This window comes from Aulostomus chinensis, chromosome 3 (assembly GCF_037954235.1).
Source record: "Aulostomus chinensis isolate RoL2024-O1b breed Wild chromosome 3, RoL_Achi_v1.0, whole genome shotgun sequence".
Lineage (NCBI taxonomy): Eukaryota > Metazoa > Chordata > Actinopteri > Syngnathiformes > Aulostomidae > Aulostomus > Aulostomus chinensis.
In genome coordinates this window covers 11,770,221-11,790,323 of record NC_141322.1, presented here as the reverse complement: position 1 = coordinate 11,790,323, position 20,103 = coordinate 11,770,221, and the positions used below count along the sequence as shown (strand labels likewise).

Genomic DNA, 20,103 nt, shown 5'->3' with positions numbered 1-20,103 from the left:
CATCTCTCGTCCCTTACTTTGGGCCTCTGAGCTTTAAATACATATAGCAGGAGCGCAAACGTACAATTTTCTGTTGGGCCACTTTTCATCCATTTTACTAGCATTGACTTGTTATGCTAGTTGTAGTGAAAGGAAGAAAATTGTTGGTTATGTTCCTTCCTGGAAATGTTGTTTTTTTATGCATTTGAACACACCCAGTGGTTGGATGGAGTCCTGAAATATTATATTTATACTTAAAGAATGATTCTGGTACTTCTGGTACTCTAGCGTATGTGCAGTTTGATGCTGCACCAGAACTTTTTGAACAGATGCGTCGACTCAGGAGAAAGGTACGCCTATGAATGTCGAGGAGCTGTCTGGTTATCAGAGGGCCACAGGTTCAATTCCCTCATCCCCCCACAGACCACGTGGAAGCGTCCTTGAGAAAGATATGGAAGCCTGATGCCTTCGTCATACGTGTTAGAATGTGTTGGGAGGTTGGCAACTTGTAACTCCCTCTGCCAGCAGCGTACAGTGTGGCTGTGAATGCGTGTAAGAGGGGGTGTTGCCAACATCACTTTGACTGGTCAGTAGAATATGAAACGCTTCAAAAATACAACATTTTACCGTCTAACGGCTGGTGATGAATTGGAGACCATTAAGGTTACGGGACCTCAAAAACAAAAGTGGAAGTACAAATATTGGATTGAGGTAGTACGCCTCCATGATGCTTTCTCTGCACCATAACGCCCAACAAACCAGAGATGAGTTTGGCTGAATATTCTATGGGGTGATGCAAATATGATGATATGCACATGGACACTCAGATTTCATGTTTGATGCACATCACTTTCATAAACTAGAATCTGTCATGTAATCCCAGATATTATAAATAAGTGTGTCACACACACGGTAAAAACATAAGATGTATCTCAAATCCTAGTGTCATTTATCTACTCTTGATGTGTATTGAGTCCATCTTACGGTGGATGGAATGGTCCCGGAGATATCCAGTTGCTATACATCTTGATTCTGGATCTCTTCACTCCACCAAACGCTTTTCAGTTGATCCTCGAGCCCTAGCTGACGTTTGTGCAGTATTTAAAGAAATTCCCTCTGGGCCTTCCTGAGACATCGTATTAACGAGGACGGGAGGAACGGACAAGCTGAAAATATAATGCCTCCAGCTCAGGGGCCGTTCCCATCGTCGGGGAGTAAAAACGGTAAAATGTGACTTGAAGCTCCCTCAAGCTGTTTTTAGAAATGTCGCTCATGTTTTAAGATCATGAGTCATAAACAGCTCTACTTTTTTTTTTTTTTTTTTAGCCGGATGAAAATTAAACTCAGGTGATTTTCTGATGTGGAGATATGTGTTGTCTGAGACAGAACGGAGTATGAAAGAAGAATTAGAAGGAGAGTACTAGTTGTCTCCTCACTGTCTGTCTGCCTGTACTGACTTATTCACCTCACCATCTTCCAGTAGTACGCAACCATTTGGTTCCAGTAACCGGTTGGCAGCGTCAAGTGTGGTTATGGGAGATGAGCTGTGATTAGCTCACACGTGTCCCCTAATTATTATATCTGATTGTACAATTCATACAAGCACACACACAGTGGGATACTGCCTCTTCTAGTCACGCATGTTTGAAGTGTGTGTGTGTGTGTGTGTGTGTGTGTGTGTGTGTGTGTGTGTGTGTGTCCTTGTTGAACTAAAAATGGCTTCTCAGTTCTAATCAGACAACATGTGGTTTTCATATGTTTCTGCCTGGCAACACACGCACGCGTTCACGCACACACATGCTACTATTTTAATGGTGACCCGTCATTGACATTCATTCATTCATAGGAATTTTCTTACTCTAAACTAACCTTAACATCGTAACTGACTGGCTAATATATAATATAAAAATCTTCAACAGCCATTTCAAGTTGTGGAATTTAGAATTTTGGCCTATCTATAAAAACTGATGAGGACACACATGAGCACTGCTGAGACCGTCAGTCTTTCTTTCTCAAAGTCATTTAATCCCTTTCTCGATGCTGAAATTTGTTACTGTATTTTATTCGCTTCATCAGAAGACGCTCGACATGAAACCAGATTAATAGGAGTTTGATAAAGATTGAAGACCTGAACCATTTTAATTAAAATGACTCAATTAAGGGATATTCTTCTTTTTTCCATCCGAAAACAAGTATTTACTTTTTATTTAACTTGACATTAAGTTCTTGTTTTTCCACTTTTCTTTTGCTGAATCTTTAAATTTTTACTGGCAGGTTTCCACAGGTAACAGTTTCCGAAGCATGAATGTAAAATGTGTCGGAACATGACTTCCATTTACTGTCAGTGCTCATGTAGCAACAAAATGATCTGCTTCCATTTAGCAATAGAAGCTGCTACCCCAGCCCCCAACCCCCATTTTCTCTCCATCTGTTAGTCTTTCTCTGTCTCTCTTACTTGGAAAAAGGCAGAATCTTTGGACTAGTAATAAAAGACAGGTGCACATTTTATTCCTTTTGAAGGCTCATGCTTATCGCTGCACAGTTGGACAACAGAGGAGCTCCACATTCTGGGGACTGGATACCAGACCTACATCAAAAAACCCTTTCAGATCGTCTCCAAGGCCTGAGAGAATTTGCTCCTGTCTGCCCGGATAGGCCGGATGAGCCCGGAGTTTCCACTGGAACATTTCTGTTGGCTGCATGTGCCAGTCGTGCAATATCAAGCTGCAGCCAACTGTGTCACTCAGCTGAAGTCGTAAATGATCAGAAGTGACTTGTGGCACCTACAGTATATTACATGTTTGACTAGTGGTGTCTCCACTTCAGCTAGTTCTTAAGTCACATTGTCCCATCTGTGCGAATGCGAAGACAAAACCTGCACCCTTCAACCTTAATGTACTCGAGTGTGTTACTGACCTGTGACCAGCTCCACCTGGGCTCATTCTCAACTGACATTTCTGTCATTTTATATTTATTTGATAATCACGCAATGTTGAAAAAAATAATTTTGGGTGGTCATGTGACAAAATTAAACTAATTCTAATTCTACAGTCAGTAACAGCAGCGTGTAAAACCACTGAGAATGTTCAGAGAGCGTGGGGTCTTCTTCTCTTCCTTTAATTTCTGTCTGACCGGATGCAGCAAAGGCATATTGCTTTCCTCCCCTGGTTACTCGCTGCTCTCCATTTACGAGCTGAATCTTCACATGCATTAAATTTTTTGTGTGTAATGTTTTCTGTAATTAATTGAAATTTATCAGTTGTTTTTACAAACCAAAGAAAGCGAAAAGCTGCAGAAAATAGCAATCTGTTGCAGAAGCATGTGCGACCTGCTGGATTTGTAAGTGTAGCATTGTCACTGCCTGATTTGCGTCCACAAAGCGGGTTCATTCTCTGGCCTATTGGATCGCTGAAATTAAAAATTTCCATCAGTGAAATCAAAATGTAGCAGTTTTTTTTCCCTGAAACTAGAAATTGAAACTCAATAAATCAATCACAGCACCAACTCCCTTTTGCAAGCGTGATATGCTAAGGCTTATTGAGCGTGTACATTGTCCTCTTGGCCTCGCCGCCTGTGTGCTCTCATACATGTTGGGCTCAGGGTGTTTAAAAGTAAGCAAATGAATAAAAATCAATCAAATAAATAAATAAATCAAGAGTTACACCCTGAGCTCATGCTAAAGAAGTTAGCATTTGCTTGAGCCTTACACCACAACTTCCTGGTTGTATGCTGCCCCCTTTTGATTTGGAGGTAGAAGTATGAAGCTTGTTGAGATCCGTTACAAATGGTATCTTTTAACTCGTTGTTGAAGAAATTCACTATATAAAACCAGTAAAGGTCCAAACTTTCCTTGGTAATGTATCATTAACATGATATGACGTTCTTATTTGTTGTGATTATTGTGTTTCTTCTGTTCTTTGATAAACCTCCCGGCTTCTTTAACACTTCACTTATTCAGCTCTCAGAGAGCAGATGCTTCACGGCGTACGTTTATATGACATCGCTCAGTAAGGGTTTAATAAGCTCGTTAAATGGCATAAACATAGCTTGTGTATTGTCTTTCTGTTCTGGCCGGCTCACTTGAATTGGCTCCCTCAATATCAATACCCTAGTCTGATGGAACGTGTTGGAGGCGTCTCAGACCGATGAATGAACTTCTTGTTGCCGCCATCAAAGACTGATGTCACTCAGTGTCACTTTATTTATTTCTCTCTTTGATTTTGTTTTTGTTCCCTCTCTTCATTCCTGTCTTCCTCCCCACGTCTTTCAAGATAACAGTACACGTGTCGGTGTCTGTGCGTGTGCGCGCATATGCATGTGTGTGTGTGTGTGTCTGTGAAATATATCTGTGTGAGCTATTTTCTGCATGTCTGTTTGAATTAAATATTCCCATTCCTCTGCATGCACCTGCATGCCTATAGTGTGAGTGTGAGTGTGAGTGTGAGTGTGTGTGGTCTGACTGTGTGTACCCTTTGCCTTGGCATCGTCATTGATTTCCTTCAGCTAAAACTTCCTGTGTGTTTCCAGTAGCAACACTCACACTCCAACCATCACTCCAGGGCCTCCTTCTATCCCTCGTTTCAAGTTTGCTCCATCTATCCGCCGCGGACTGCCAGACCACAGCCCGTCTCATTCATTAATCATCAGCAGAGAGAGAGGGGGAACAAGGGAGCAGTCAGATGAGAGGGAAGAATCAGAAAAAGGTGTCAGGAATGCCAAGTGTAGGAAATTGGAGGTTAAAGATGAACCATTGCTGATATAAAGCTGATGAGTCCAAATGCGTGTGCTTGTTTTTCAGATTCCCTTCTCCCTGGTGCAGTTTCCACTCTGGGAATATTTAAAGGTATGTTTTGGATTCAGCTTACTTTATTCCCTCCCTGTATTTATGATCCATCTTCTTCTTCCCTCCTCAGCTATTCCCCCATCGTTCAGTACCATCATTTACAGTAATGACTGGGTGATAAATCCGTCGTAAACTTTAAGTGTGCTTATGCTCTGACACATTTACGGCATGCTCACCCTCCGGATTCCCTTGTGTCACTGTGGCAGGTGAAAATGGAACTTTATTCGGTGGTTTAATGGGTTGTCATGACGACCATCAAGCCAGCCTTCAGTTCATCATGAGCTTTGGACACATCCAGCCCTCTATAGCTGCCTCTTTCTAGTTCTGATATATTTAAAAAAACAAAAAAAACAACAACTATTTCTTAATGTCCCTCTTGCTAGTACTTCTTACTCTCATCACTGTGTGGCCCCTGAACACATAAAAAGCAGTCCCTCCTTGAAAAGACAGCGTTTTGTTGGAATGACATCATGTCTCAAGGGGCGTGGGGTGGACAGTCAAACATTCCATCAATGTAAGGAACTAACGGCCCGCGCTAAGACGAACAATACGCTGCACAGCTGCGCACATGTATGTGTGTGTCTGTGCATTTGTGAGAGTTTGATTTTTTTGTCGTCCACAAGTGTCTCTTTGTCCCTCAGTCAAAGGCGCTCTCTTTCCAGGCCATCTGGACATGTCCGTTGGCGGAGAGCTGAACTACTGGAATCTGGACTTCTCTCTCCTCTCCATTCCTCTCCTCTGCTCTCGTCTCCTCTCCTCTCCTCTAATGTACAGTCCAATTATCATCTGTATTAACATGCTGCTCTGAGTAGCTAATGAAGCGTTTCCTCTGTTACAATGGCTGAAACTTGCCCAGACCAACAACTACCTGCGATGTTTTTACTGCCATTTCTTTAGTGACCACCTGGAGGTTTTCATAAACAACGATCACGTAATTCAGTACGAAATATCCCTAAGTGAAGGAATTTGAGAGGGTGCATGTGTGTGGCATGACGTCCCATCTGCTCTGCGGGATGGTAATGTGCTGCGTTATGGCCTTTTTTCATTCTGTTTCACACCACGCCAACACAGCTGCCAGTGGGAGACGCGGAAAGGAGGGGGGGGGGGGGGATAAAAAAAAAGGAGAGAAAATCACCCAACACATGGCTGTAGGCCTGTTGGAAGAAGAGGAAGCAGCTAAATCCTTTCATGAAGGGCATTAAGTTCAACTCGACTTGGTGGGATATCATGGAGAGGCAGAGAAAGTCCCAGAATAATTGTGCACCTGGGTCACTGGACACACACCACACTTCAACAAGCAATGTGGATTATTCACACACTTCTAACACACATTCGTCTCACAATATTGTCGCCCTCAAAAAACATCAGCGCAAGACAGAAGGGTGTGACACACATGATTCAACACCATGAGACAGCTACAGGAAATGCAAGGAATTCTAGCGTTCAAAGCCAGATGGGAAATGAAACCTATGAGACGCTAAAAATAGAGCCCAGCGCTGACCACTTAGTTGCTCAGGTTGTGGAAATAAATCGCTTTTCTTTCTCTTCTTCTTCTTTGACGTTTCAGAAAATTCTGTTGTGAAGAGTTTAAAGCAGTTGGAAACAATCCAGGCAGCGACAAGATGAGTTACGGTCAAAAAAAAAAATTAATTGGGAAAAAGAAGCAAAGATACAAGAGTCTTTTGCAAAGTTATCTTAAGAAAGTACTCCCCTAAGACAATATTTTATATTTCTGGCTTAAAATTGTTTGATGAGATGAAAGATGACATAAAATAAGAAAGGATCAAATGAAATAAGATTAGATTAAGACAAATTAAAATAATCCTTTATTGGTCCCAAGACTAGCAGAATAACAGCATTTGTGACCAACTGACCTTTTTTCGCGAGCTAACTTATCATTGATGTCAAATTAGTGTACAATAGGAAAAATATAAGAAACTTCACATCTTTAGAATCAGAAAGGGCAATCAGCAACCGGTATCCTCTTGAGGTTGTGGGAAAAAAATGGCCGACAGTGATGAGTGTGGTATTTTTAAAGCCCCCTCGAGACAAATTGTGATTTGAGATGTTGAGCTAGATGCATAAAAATGTATTTGATTTTAATTAAAGGGTGCATCCCATGTGCTTAATGTAGTCCTTCTAAGTGGGAATTCACAAACTCAGCTCAAGCTTGTACGGGGGCAGATATTCACGCCGTGCTCGCTCGCGGTGAGTCAAATGATAGCTGCTAATGGGATCTCAGTGTTATTGTGCATGCAAGAAAATACATACAAACATATGGGACAAGCTCACACACACACACACACAGACCTACCACCTCCTTCCTGGGGGAAGTCGTCCAGGTGCAGAGTCTAACCCTGACACCAAGGTTCAAAGGTCAAAGAGCTTGTTTTCCCAGGTTCACCCCTTATTATTTATTCATGAAACGGAGAGGAATGGAGGGAGAGATTGGAGAGGGGGGGAGGAATCCTCCAGCTTGAGGCCTTTGATGTGGAAAAAAAATTCTTTCTTTTTAATCTGCCTTCTAATGGAATACACATGACACATCCTGAGCTCATACACACACTGTCTGTCTTCCTTTGGTCCTTTTGTGTGTGTGTGTGTGTGTGTGTGTGTGTGTGTGTGTGTGTGTGTGTGTGTGTGTGTGTGTTTGTGTGTGTGTTTACTTGTTTGTGTTGCATGTGTTGCACACTCACATTCAGAGAACATATGGTTGTGGTGGTTTCCACATGTGTGTGTGTGAGATAGGAGAAGATAATATGCAACAGATTCAACTGTGCGGGGTGGTGGTGGGTTAAAAGCAAATATCAGTAATCGCTCCATGCTCTTGCTCGATTTCTCTCCATGAGTCGTAATCATACCTCACAGCGCCCAAGGCAGCCCAGCTGTCCACATGCATTTTGCACAAAAACTAACCAACCTAGCACAATGCCTCTCCTCATCGTTCTGTTGAACCTAGCAGGGGAGTGTGTGTGTGTGTGTGTGTGCATGTGTGTGTGTGTGTGTGTGTGTGTGTCCTGTGCGCTGTGCCGCTTCCTGTTGGTTCTGACAACAGGAAAATATCAGGTGGTTTCACTCAGTAGCCAGTTGAAGTGATCTTGTGATGAGATTTCAGATGGCACCGATTTATTCTGTATAATTATTTTTGTTGTCGTACATCTCTAGCTGGGAAATCCCTCATAAGCCCATAAAAGAGAGAGATCATCATCACGTCAGAACAAATAAACTCAGGAGAAGGAGTGCATTATGACATTATCGGTATATTTGCAGTTATTAGACATTATTACCACTATTGTAGAAGAAAGAAAGTTGAGGTTGGTTGTCCTGGAGTGGACCAATGGTTCCCAAGCTATAGAACATCCTGCATCCCCTTAAACATGTGCAACATAAAGGGTGTGAAAGGGCCTTCTTTTTATTTCAGACCCAGTAAGAGGAATCCCTCCTCTGCCTCCGATTGGCTTGTACTTGCTGTCTAGTTTAGAGATGTTGATTAAGAGCCAATGAAAGGATGAGGAGGAGCAGGAAAGAAAAATTTACAATGCTGGATTGTGTTTGATGGGGGGATTTGAGAGGAAAATACAGATTTTATACAGAAAACCACTGGGATGGGCTCCACCCCCTCCGTGACCCTTAATCAGGATAAGCGGAAGAAAATGGATTGATGGGATAGATCCTGCTGGCTTTGGGGTGCCATCTTAATGGCTGTTGTTAGGGACTTTTATAATGTTCCGTTTACATGCATTTGAAGACTGTATGTCTCTGTGTGACTTATGTCAAAAAATATGTTGGTTTTTTTGTTTTATTTAATTACTGAATGAAGGAATTTCCCTTTGAGAGGCGACACGGTGGTGCAGTGGTCAGCGCTGTCGCCTCAAAGCAAGAAGGTTCCAGGTTTGAGTCCCGGCTCCAGCACAGGATCTTTCTGTGTGAGTCTCCATGTTCTCCCTGTTCCTGTGTGGGTTCTCTCTGGGTACTCCAGCTTCCTCCCACAGTCCAAAGACATCAAGAGAGGACGAGGCTGATCGATACTCTAAATTGACTGTAGGTGTGACTGTGAGTGTAAATGGTGGTCTGTCTATATCTTCCGGAGGCAGCTGGGATAGGCTCCAGCACCCCCCCACCCCCCCACCCACCCTTAACAGGATAAGTGGTAGAAACTGGATGGATGGATGGATGGATGGATTTCACTTCATCCATACATACTCATAACAATGTATGTCAGCAGTCACCTTAAGATATATAAAGCCAGGATTTTAGTGTTCTAATGGCTTAACAGTTTGGATTCTGGATGGTTTAATGGTGTCCTATTAGAGGGACATTACAGTGAGTTTGTCTCTAAATGTGGTTGAATCAGTCACGGGATGTTGTGCCTTTGCACCTCAGTCGTTATCAAGACACGTCCCGTAACATACATGTAAATATGGATTGTTGGTAAAACACACTCAAACTGAAGAGAGTGAGTTTGATCCAGTGGGAACGCTGTGGTGTGCTCCTCCACTTCCCTCTTGTCCCATTCCAGTCCTTGGGAAACAATTAGTATGACATCACTGGGGAGAAGAGGCAATGCAAAAATAGCCAGACAGCCCAGTTCCCAGCTGGTGTCCTGGACCCCGGACCAGACCAGACCAGGGTTCACAATGTGTTTTCAATGTGTCTGATATCCCCACTAACTACAATCTTCTCTCTCTCTCTCTCTCTCTCTCTCTCTCTCTCTCTCTCTCTCTCTCTCCCTCCCTCCCTCTCCCCCTGTTTTTCTCTCATTTCATGCTCTTTCATCATCCTCTTCTATCGTCAATGCTCTCTCTCGACATTTCTCTCTCTTTCTCCCAGAGTCTGTGGTCATGGAGGCAAGGTCACACGCTCTACTCTTGGCAGGCTGCAGTGTGCGGAGCTTTTGCAGGTGCAGGGGATTATATGCTGCTTTGGGAATGAGGGAGAAGAGGGAAGGGGCGGGAGGACGAATGGTTGGGTGGATGAATGAATGGATGGAAAGGTGAATAGATGGGCAGGACAAGTTTCTATGAACGTAAGATCAGCTGGAGCGACGTGCGGTTGAGGGTGAAGCACAGCTACTTCCTGTTTTACACACTCACTGCAATCACGCTGCACCGACTCTCTCTCCAGCCGGGCACACCAAGGCAGACTCTCCGTCTCTGTCTCAGCTTGGATGAGTATCAGGGGGGACGTAGACAACCAGGGGAGGAGAGGGGAGGGTTGAGAGGGGCTGCTTCCGGGGGGACGGGCCCTGCAGCTGTGCGACCTCTTGAGCACTGGGGCCTGAAGTGGTTTTTGAAAAACTGAAGAGGAAAACGGGGGAAGGGAGCAGGCTTGGAAACAAGAAAGACGATGAGAGATACATACCACTGTAGGTAGAGCGACATCAGATCCAGTCATCTTAAAGTTGTGAGTTTGTTTATGGAGTTCCATTCGCAAGATAAAGTTTTATTTGTCTGACAGTAAAAATGACAATTTCAACAAATTCAGTATGTTGAAAAAAAATCACAGAATGAGAAATAAATAAGAAAAGTGTGGAATTTAGAGGGAAAATAAGGAGGGGAGTGGGGTTCACGCCCTTCAACACTGAGCTGTAGTCCAGGAGGGATCCTCAAGTTTCAGCCTCGTCCCTTTTACACCCAGAAATCGTTTCCCTGATACTGAAATGCTCACACAAGCCTGTTGAATCATCCCAAATATCTGCACTAGCACCCTGTATTACAACAGACCTGACCCTGCTTGAACCTGCCCCCCACCCCAGGCAAACCTGCACAGTCTGACTTGAGGTGACATCACCTGCTGATTTGCATCCATCCTTCATCGGGTCCCAGCCTCTGATCCTCTAGTTCGGCGCTCAGTTTGTTATATTTACTGGAATAGAACTCCCTTTTTATTGTTCTCCAAGAATATTACACAATCAGTTTTATTAACACAAAAAAATCATTGAAATCCTACACTTGTACCATCAGCCAACATTAAACACAGGGGTGTGTTCTACCACATGGATCCTAATGGATCTCCTCTATCCACAGTACACTCATTGCTCCTCTGTGGGCCATATGGATTAATTTACCACACACACACACACACACACACACACAAAGCTTGGTTGGGACACCTCTGGATCACCTGGGGACGGGGGGGTAAAGGGTAAATTTGAGTTAAGTGTTTCGTGCTTGTGCATAAGATGAAGTGTATGCACTGGTGTGTAGCTTAGGGGAAGGCAGGGACTGAATGAGACGGTGGGAATAGAAGTGTGTCTGTCTATTTTTGTGGTCTTACAATGGTGAAGGTCCCAGATTGGGAGTATTATCATATTTTTATGGGCTACAATGCAGTAAAAGGCCAAAGGGAGTGTTACTGTAACTGTGGTGAATTAATCTGACTTTTGAATATTTAAGGACTGTAGTGAGAATGGAGTGAGAGAGAGAGAGAGAGAGAGAGACCCTTTTATGTTCAAACTCTGCTAAATGTCTGCATGTGTCTCTGTAGGTGCGGTAGCAGCATTTGTTACAACTCCGCTTGATGTGGCAAAGACAAGGATCATGCTCGCAAAGGTATACACACACACACGCACACACACTCACTCACACACACACACTCACTCACACATACCCTCACACATACCCTCAGAGAACACACTGCCTTCTCTGGCAGAGACTTTTAAACAGTGCTGTCAGGTGATGCCGAGCAGGCAGGGGGCTCAACAGACCTGCAGCCGGAGCACATTTCAACACTGTCAGCGTGCAGGACAGAGGCGGCCGAGGTAGCATTGGGACAGTAGTGAGACACACACGCATCCATCACTGTACGTGGTCTGTGGACAGTGTCAACGAGACATGTTTGTGTGCATGGGTAGTGTTAGAGCGAGGACTCATCGCCGCTCCAGAGGAATTTCCATCTCAAGACTTCTCGTCTCTGAGGTGAACCAGCAGGCCGACGTATTTCCTGTTAACTCCTCTCCTCACCGTCCGTTCTTTCCAGCAGAACCTCTATTGTTGTCAGGAGCGGCATCCCTCCTCCTCCTCCTCCTCCTCCTTCACTGTTGGCTTGTCTGACTGTATGTCTGGCTTCCTTCACTGTGTTCTGCGTGTGAGTGTTTGCGTATAAAGGCTAGTGAGTTCAGTCTTACTATAATCAGCCCCCCCACAAACACACACACACACACACGCACGCACACACATGCACACACACACACACACACACACACACACACACACACACACTGACTGTCCTTGGAGAAGACACTGTGTTCCATTCTTTACCCCCCCTACCCCCAAGTCCTAACTAATGAGATACTGGAATCAATGAGATACTGGAATCAACACTCCTGGTGCTTGATCTCTTCTGGGAAGCCTTTGGCTTTAGGTGGAGCATCGCTGTATCAGACCTTCCTGTACACTTTTTAAGGTTATGCTGTTGAGTCACGTCAGGTAGGTGAACTGGAATAAAGGCTTCGACTTATCTAAGAGGGAAGCCATGTTTTCATGAGGTATTCGTGTACTCCATTAGAAGGCAGGGGAATCTTTGAGCGAACAAAACTCGGTCCTTGAAGTGTCAAATTGGACCAACAGAAAAGGGACTCACATTGTCATTGTAAGAGGACTTAGTTCTCTTCCTGGTCCACCTCAGCTCTAAGGGCCCTCAGGGAGGATTATGGGTAATTTTCACCATGAACAAGATGGCTGCTTCTGTATTTTCCATTTTTTTGAGTGCTGAGCTTCCTGGTGCATGTGATCTGTCTACGGCAAGCCTGGAGGGTTACAAGACAAGGGAACAAGGGAACCTGGAACCCTTTGTGTTCACACTGCACAGATAAGTGAACTGCAACAGGGACGGGGACATTTCAGAGGGGTCTGAGTTCCTTTAGAGTGATCACATATGCACAGAAAAAAGCTGAGTCATCAGCCTGCGTTCAGTCACCGAGTGTGAACACACCCTAAGTCTACTATACTAAACTGTTGGTGAACCTGGAGAGTGTGTGAACATTACTAGGTTAGAACCTGGTACCTGGCTTATTTACTGGATGATTCAGTTAAATGACAATGACAGCTCAAGCTCCTGTGACCTGCAGTCACAGCAACATGAGGCAGGGGGCGCCGCTGCCTGGATCTGAGGTCCATCTGCCCTTTCAGTCGCTCTCCTACCTGTGATCGCATCAGCCTCACCCTGGAAAACCCCCAGAGGCTCCCTGCACCCTGGGGCATTCACGTCAAAGTCCTCATCATCACCTCCACCTCCCTGGCTACATCACAGCTCCACCTACACACTCAAAGCCGGGTCTGAGACCACAGACTGATGGACCCTGGTCCAGAAAAATCACAGATTTTTTAAAGGGGGTCTGGACTTGAAATCACCTTGGTGAAATCTCCAGGAGAGCTGGACAGATGACTGATGTGTGTCATGTTTTTATTACTGAAACTTCTCTTGAAGCAGAACATTCTTTAGAAATGTTTTAATGGACTCCAGACTTGAGACCTGAAAAACAAACAAGCAGTACTATTGTAAACTCTCCTCTTGAGGTCATAATTGAGAACAGGTCGCTGCACGCTCCCCGATGATGTAACACAGAACGGTTGATTCATTTTGAAAGTGCAGCATCCAGACTTGATCACTCAGCTACTGTGCCAGCAACAAAAATGGTTCTGGCCATACCGGTCCAGCCAAAAACAGATACTCATTTCATTGTGCAGTAGTTTTTGCAGTTTTTTTTTTTTTTAAATTTGAATAATTTACACTCTATTTGTAAATGATAAATATTCCTGTCAAATATGAGCAATATTGAGTAGAGCCATCATGTCAAAGCTTTTTTTTTCGTCAGTAAGCAGCATGCCAAGTAAAGTTGATGTTTGTTTTTCGAGTCAAAGATTTTTACATGGAAAAAAAAAACGAACACACTGCTGCACAATCTAGTTTTGAAAGATTCCCTTTTCTGCTTCGTTTGACCTGACCACTATGAAAACAATCAGTATTTTTACAATTGTTATGATTGTTTCATTTATGAGACCACAGTGTGCGTTTTCAAAACCTTACAGGCTAACATGTCCTTGATTTGAAATCCTGTCAGACTGAAGTTTGGTTTGGAATGTCGAGTTGAGCTGCTGACGGACAGTTGAAGGTGGCAGCAGGGGAAGTGGGTCTTATGAAAGCGAGGTGTTGTATGGTGGGCACTTTGGTGCTGATGTGGCTGAAGCTGGGCAGATGTCCAGGGCACAGCTGGAGGCATGTAGCCCCCTCTAGGGACCCCCGCCACTTGGGTTTGGCTCGACACACACACCACTGCCATCGGCGTCATATTCCCTGCCCAGGACATCAAACGCAGGAGTCACTCATCCGTACATCAATGCATCTTGAAGTATCGCATTCGGAAAGGTTGGTGGAAACCACAGAATTAAAAAAAGTTAAATTAATGAAGGAAAGTTGCAAAAAAGTTCCTACACTTGCTTTTATTTTTTTTAAGGCACTAAACTGGAGAAGGAAACCCGTAGTCACCTCTGACGCAGGGAATCTTTAACTCCTGCACCTGCCCTGCTGGTTCTGCTGCTGGCGTCCTCCTGGATGTGTTAGCAGGAAGGTCCAGGATACTTTAGTTGTGTTTCCAGTCAGCAGCAACATGGCAGAAAGTCATTCAAGACCTTTCTGCATTGAGACAGATGAGACAAACTCTTCTTCTACTCGGCTTATTAAAGCCATTCGTAAAGTTCCTCTCACCGCCATCTTCTGCCAAGAGTATTCACTACATAGCTGGGTTCAATTGTTCCAAAGTAGCTGATAGAAACGTGAATAACAACTCCTGCCAGTTTGCAGTTTGCAGCTCTAGCAACACTCAGACTGACGTTGACTGGTAAGATTCAGCTGGTACAATTTACTACTGTGTGACTTCTGGGAATGTAGAGCAACAAGCCTGAGAGAACTGAGATGTACGGATGGGTTTGGGACACCCAGGTCCTTCATCGCTGTCCTCCTCTCTCATGGGGGACATCCATTTGTCCTACATGCTCAGTGGGCTGCAGCATGCACCCTTCCTTGTCTCCCCCACTCTGCCACCCCATAGTGATGGATTGAGAACTTCCAGGCCAGCTAAACCATGTTGTGTAAATAAAAAGTACTAGACCTACAGCTGCAAAGGGAGGCGGGCTGGAGTACCGGCGGTGGTCGGCAGATAGCTGGGTGGGTTGCCGAGCGAGTGCCTGGGTGGGTGTTGGATGTGTCACCTGCGCTGACACAGCTGTCCAGGAGGAGGGGGGAGACAGAGGAATGAAGAGAAGGAGGGGGGGAGGAAGCTCAGCGGAGGAAGACTAAACAGTGTTTCTGTCCAAGTAGCAGGAAGAGAAGGAGACGATCCATCCATCATCACACCTCTCTCTCTCTTTCTCTCTCTCTCTTTCTCTCTCTCTCCCCCTCTCTCTCTCTGATTCTGTAGGCTGGCTCGCCCACAGCGAGTGGTAACATCCCGCTGGTGCTCTATGACGTGTGGAGGAGCCGAGGGCTTACCGGGTGAGTGTGTGAGATCATGTCGGAGATGTGTTTAAAGACCCCTGTGATTGCCGACATCCAGCCCTCTCTACACAAACATGTACCACTCCTTTTTGATATCAACATCCTTCACGACGCTGCAGCTGAATACCAGCAGAAGCAGCGTTTCCTCTTTGTTTTGTGTGCTTTCATGTTGATGAAGGTGCTGAAAAGGCCGACTAGAGGGGTTTATTTGACTGCTCTGATGTGTTTATGATGCGCATTGGACAAAAGGCCGGTCTGAATGGGGCCGCAGAGAAAACAAACCCCCAGCTCTGGTGAATAATAGCCATTTAGTTAAGAAGCACCTCGGCCTAATGCTGGTTTGGAAGTGAGCCAAACACCAGTGGGAGCGCTCCCTCACTCCCTCACTCAAACCATTGTGATGTCTGTGTCGATGCTGGATCAGAGAAACGAGGCTCATCCTCCAGCCTGCAGTCCTGATAAAGCCCCAGTGACCCCGTCCTAACACTCAGGTGAGACGCCCCCACCTCTCCTTGCTCTCTCCATCCAGCAGCTCTGAAACGGGAAAAGAAACCCTTCTCACCTGTAACCAGAGAGCAGGAATGTTGCCAGAGAATGAGAAACAAAGGCGAGAAAGCAAAAGGTGGTGGTGGTGGTGGGGGGGGGTTGAGGGCTTGCTGTTGTTTCAGCAGGGGCCAAAGGCTCGGTGGTTGCGCTGGGGTATGCCTCATACAAATTGCTGGGGCTTTAAAGCTGTAATTATTGTAATAGGCCCAATTGCAGTGTAGTGAAGCTCTAAAGTGCTTCCATGTGTGCGCCGTGCCCCAGAGACCCGGGGTTAGCAGGGAGCAGCACCGCTCACACCCCCCCAACCCCCCGCCCCCCAGGAACCACCACACTTGAGTGTGGAATCATCAAAACAAAGACTAATAAGCACAATATGCTCACGTCTGTCTGCTGGGTGACTCTAGTGAACCAGGAAGAGACGTAAAGACACACATTCACAGGAACAAGTAAAAGAAGTAAACAAGTAAAAGTTCAACTCAATTCTACACACTAAATATTCAAAATGATACATATCATGTGCAAGAATGAGGGATGCTGCAGGCTGCACTCGAATTAAAAAACAAGGAGCCGTTATTCTTCGGGGATTCCCTTTTCCTAAATTCCCAGCCTTCAGCCATGTAACAGATTCCAGACAAAAATGGGATTTTCATTAAAACCATTTGTTTAGTAGATTTGATGCTGCTGCTGGACAAAAAGAACCAGAGAATACCCCCAAGACCCAAACGGACCGCAGTGGCGATGAGAACACATGGAGAAAAACAATGGTGAAGCAGTAAAAAGCCACCTATGATGACCTCAGCGTTGTTCTGGCCTCCACCTAAAGCCTGACGTTAGTTCCCGCCTCCTTTTGAAGAGTCCGCCACTATTCTTCAACGCTCCCTCTCTCTCATCAGACTATATTTAGGCCGATCCCTGCGGTGAAGCCTCCATAGAAGGACAAGCAGATCTGAGCAACAGGCCAGGCTGTGACGTCAGACTGAGTCAGAGCACCCGCGGGAGCTGCAGCTCTGCTCTGACGTCCACAGGTGGGCCTGATCCCAGACAGGAAGTGTAGCGCTGCTGCAGAGATCAGACAAAACAAGCTGAGTCCTCTCTCTGTCTCACGCACACACACACACGCACAGGCACACGCACACGCACATGAGGGTCCAGTGAGACGCGGCCCTATCGGCTCATTTCATCCATTTGTCTGTAGTTTGGCCTGAGGCTCGTCTTCCAGCAGATGCATACACACTCTTTGAGCTGCAACAGTTAATTCATTAGTCAATTCAAAGAAAAAAATAGCAGCTCTTTTGATAATCAGTTTATTTTGGCCTTTTTTCAAGCATAAATGTCAAATAATATCAGACATCCAGACTCTTAAATATGTGGATTTGTGCTGCTTTTTTTTTTTTTTTTAAAGAATGTGCTTTTCTGTTTTTCCCTTTTTTAAAATTTTTTTTTTTAAATTGAAGCGTCTTTAGCTTTTGGTCTGTTGGATGATGACAACAACAACAACAACAACAACATTTGAGCATGTCAAATTGAGCTGTTTCATAAATTCATTGATTAATTGTGAAAATAATCATCAGATTGATCAATGGTTGCAACCATTCCCTGCCCGTCACCCAACTTGGGGTGAGTTCTGGACTGTGGAGTCGAGCGAATGGTTGATGTGACTGCAACTCGTGCAGTTTTCTAGTGAGTCTGTTTGGGATTTGAATCTCAAGTTCCAGTAAAATATGTCCAAAAATAGGAGCTCAAAAGCTAATAGAGCTCATTTCCTCCTCCACAAAAGTCCTTCTGATTGGCTGGCCTTGGGAAGTCTAGTGAGGCATAGATGCGTGACAGCAAAGTAGAACAAAACATTGGAAATTGAGTGTTTAGAGCTGAAATGTTCGACATAAACAACATTCTCTATGTATGACAATATAAAATGTAGACTCACACAATAGATTCCTTTGAAGTGGACAAGTAAATAAAATAAATGAACACTTTTTTTTTTACAGTCATTTAAGATCCATCTAAAGCTAAAAACGTCAGTGTTTGCTTAACTTAAAAGCTGACTTTTGTCAGAAATATGTCTACCAATGTAGTTGTACTTTTTTCAGATATTATCTTAAAAAGAGACACTTTTATCTAACTGAGATTTATTTATGTATTGAATCAGGACAGTGCACAGTAATTAACTTATCAGTGTTCCGCATCTATTTAAATATATAGCAATTAGCACAATTGCTGAATGTCCTCTATAGTCCTGAGGCTGATGCAGATGTTTCATGATAATGAATTTTTTTTCTTTTTCCTCTTTTTTTTTTTTGGACTAGAAATTAGACGAATCTACTCGGGAACACTTTATGTTTTGCAGTGTGGTGCAGAGAGAGAGAGAGAGAGAGAGAGAGAGAGACTCTGGAGTTTATCAGAGTGGATGAGGGTTTATGGCAATCGTGACCCTACCATTTGGTAGAGGTAGAGATGCTAAACTGGATCTTAAATGATCGGAGGTGTTGTAGAATTTTTTGTCTGTCAGCTTCCTGTGAATGTGCATTTTCATTCAAAGGAAATTTTGAAACTTCTCAAAAGTTTTCTAGCAAAAGTCGACTGGGTCTAAAGATTTAAGACACAGATGATGAATGCAGGCAGACTATTTATGTGCCCTGACAGTTTTTATGCACCTCTCTCTCTCTCGCTCTCTCTCTCTCTCTCTCTCTCTCTCTCTTGCTCTCTCACTCACTTGCACTCTCTCACACACACACACACACACAAAATACACTTCATCCTTCACATCTGGCTTGGATCGGGCCGGACCATGTGAGCGTGGGGGAGTATTTGGCAGACTGAAGGTGTTGGTAGGCAAACACACGGCGAGAGACATGAGCGAGCAGAAGAACAGAGTGGACAAAGTGAGCATGTGTCTGAGAAGGGGATGACGCAGCAAGAAAAGGAGACGGTGGAGAAATCCCCCAACAAGTGAGCCAGCTGAGGGGGCCGCCGCTGCTGGATGGACAGAGCTGGACGGACTGACATCAAGCACAGGGACATGTGTGGATGTCATCTGACCATCAGTCAAGCATCGAGAGACATACCGAAGTGGGGGGGGAGTGTGTGTGTGCGGGGGGTGACACCTCCAGGGAGGCCTTAGGGTGGGGGCTTGGAGCCTAATCCCAAAAACAGCTGCATGTAGCGTGGAGGGGGAAGGTTCTTGGGAGATGGATCTCTCTTATGGCCCTCCACACCCTCTGACCCCCGCAACGGCTACAACCTCTACTTGGGCCTCAATGATTTGCTCCTCTCACCCTACCTCAGTGGCTCCACCAGCAGGGCTTCATGTTTGACCTGCACCCCTGCACCCTCAGCACCCTCAACACCAAAACCAGCTTCCAGCGAGTCTCTGGAAATCACTCACAGATACTGTTGATCAGTCTTAGCAAGTTATTAAAGCTGCAGAGACATTTAAACCAAACCCATTCTCTCCAGATGAGTCTAAGGTGTGTGTGTGTGCATGCATGTGTGTGCGTGTGTGTAAAAAAACACTCCAGACACACAACTGACTTGAGGTACACTTCACTGGAGAACACAAACCTGCGAGCTAGCATGTTCTCTAGCGGAGGAGCTCTCTGACGCACATTTTCAGTGAGTGTGGTCACTGTCTGACACGTCACCTCCTCTCTGGACTTGACTTTTATCTTTAGACATTTGAAGAGCTGCACAGATGTGTACACACAGCAAAAAAATCCTAATCCTGCCTGTAAGTGTATTAACTTATTCTCATGAATAAAGAGCCGGTCAGTTAAAACGCAGCGTCTCAGAGATGTTCAGGAACTGTGTACACACAGAATTCGTTTAAAAAAAAAAACAACACAAAAAAACAAAACAAAGGAAGTTACTTGTGTGTTATTTTAGGAGACTTGGACATGGAATTGAAGCTTATTGGCCAACTAGACATTTTGGACTGATGCACCCCTGAGCAGGATTTAGAAATCATCTCATTCGAGATGTTGTGAAACCAATTTTCATGCTTTTTTTTTTTTTAATTCTAATACCACACACACACATTTGTTTCCCCCCAAATTACAACTGTATACTCGTATTTTAGACACGTGATTACTTATGATCATCACAGGTTAATATAATATCGTAATTAACTTGATTACATCTTTTAAACTGATTCTCAGCAATGACAGAAAATCGCTGCACTCTAATGAACATTTAAGTTACACTACACTGTAAAAATAAAGTTCGAAGTAGAGAAATTATGGCAC

General features: G+C 44.5%; 1 protein-coding gene across 1 annotated transcript in view; it reads left to right on the top strand.

Moving 5' to 3' along the window:
• slc25a26 (solute carrier family 25 member 26) overlaps window positions 1–20,103 on the top strand; it is a 54,873-nt gene that overhangs the window by 32,351 nt on the left and 2,419 nt on the right. Inside the window, exons 6-9 of the mRNA XM_086198661.1 lie at window positions 4,778–4,822; window positions 9,653–9,722; window positions 11,309–11,373; window positions 15,240–15,313. Of these exons, the coding sequence (XP_086054787.1) occupies window positions 4,778–4,822; window positions 9,653–9,722; window positions 11,309–11,373; window positions 15,240–15,313 (254 nt within the window). The remainder of the gene's footprint in view (window positions 1–4,777; window positions 4,823–9,652; window positions 9,723–11,308; window positions 11,374–15,239; window positions 15,314–20,103) is intronic.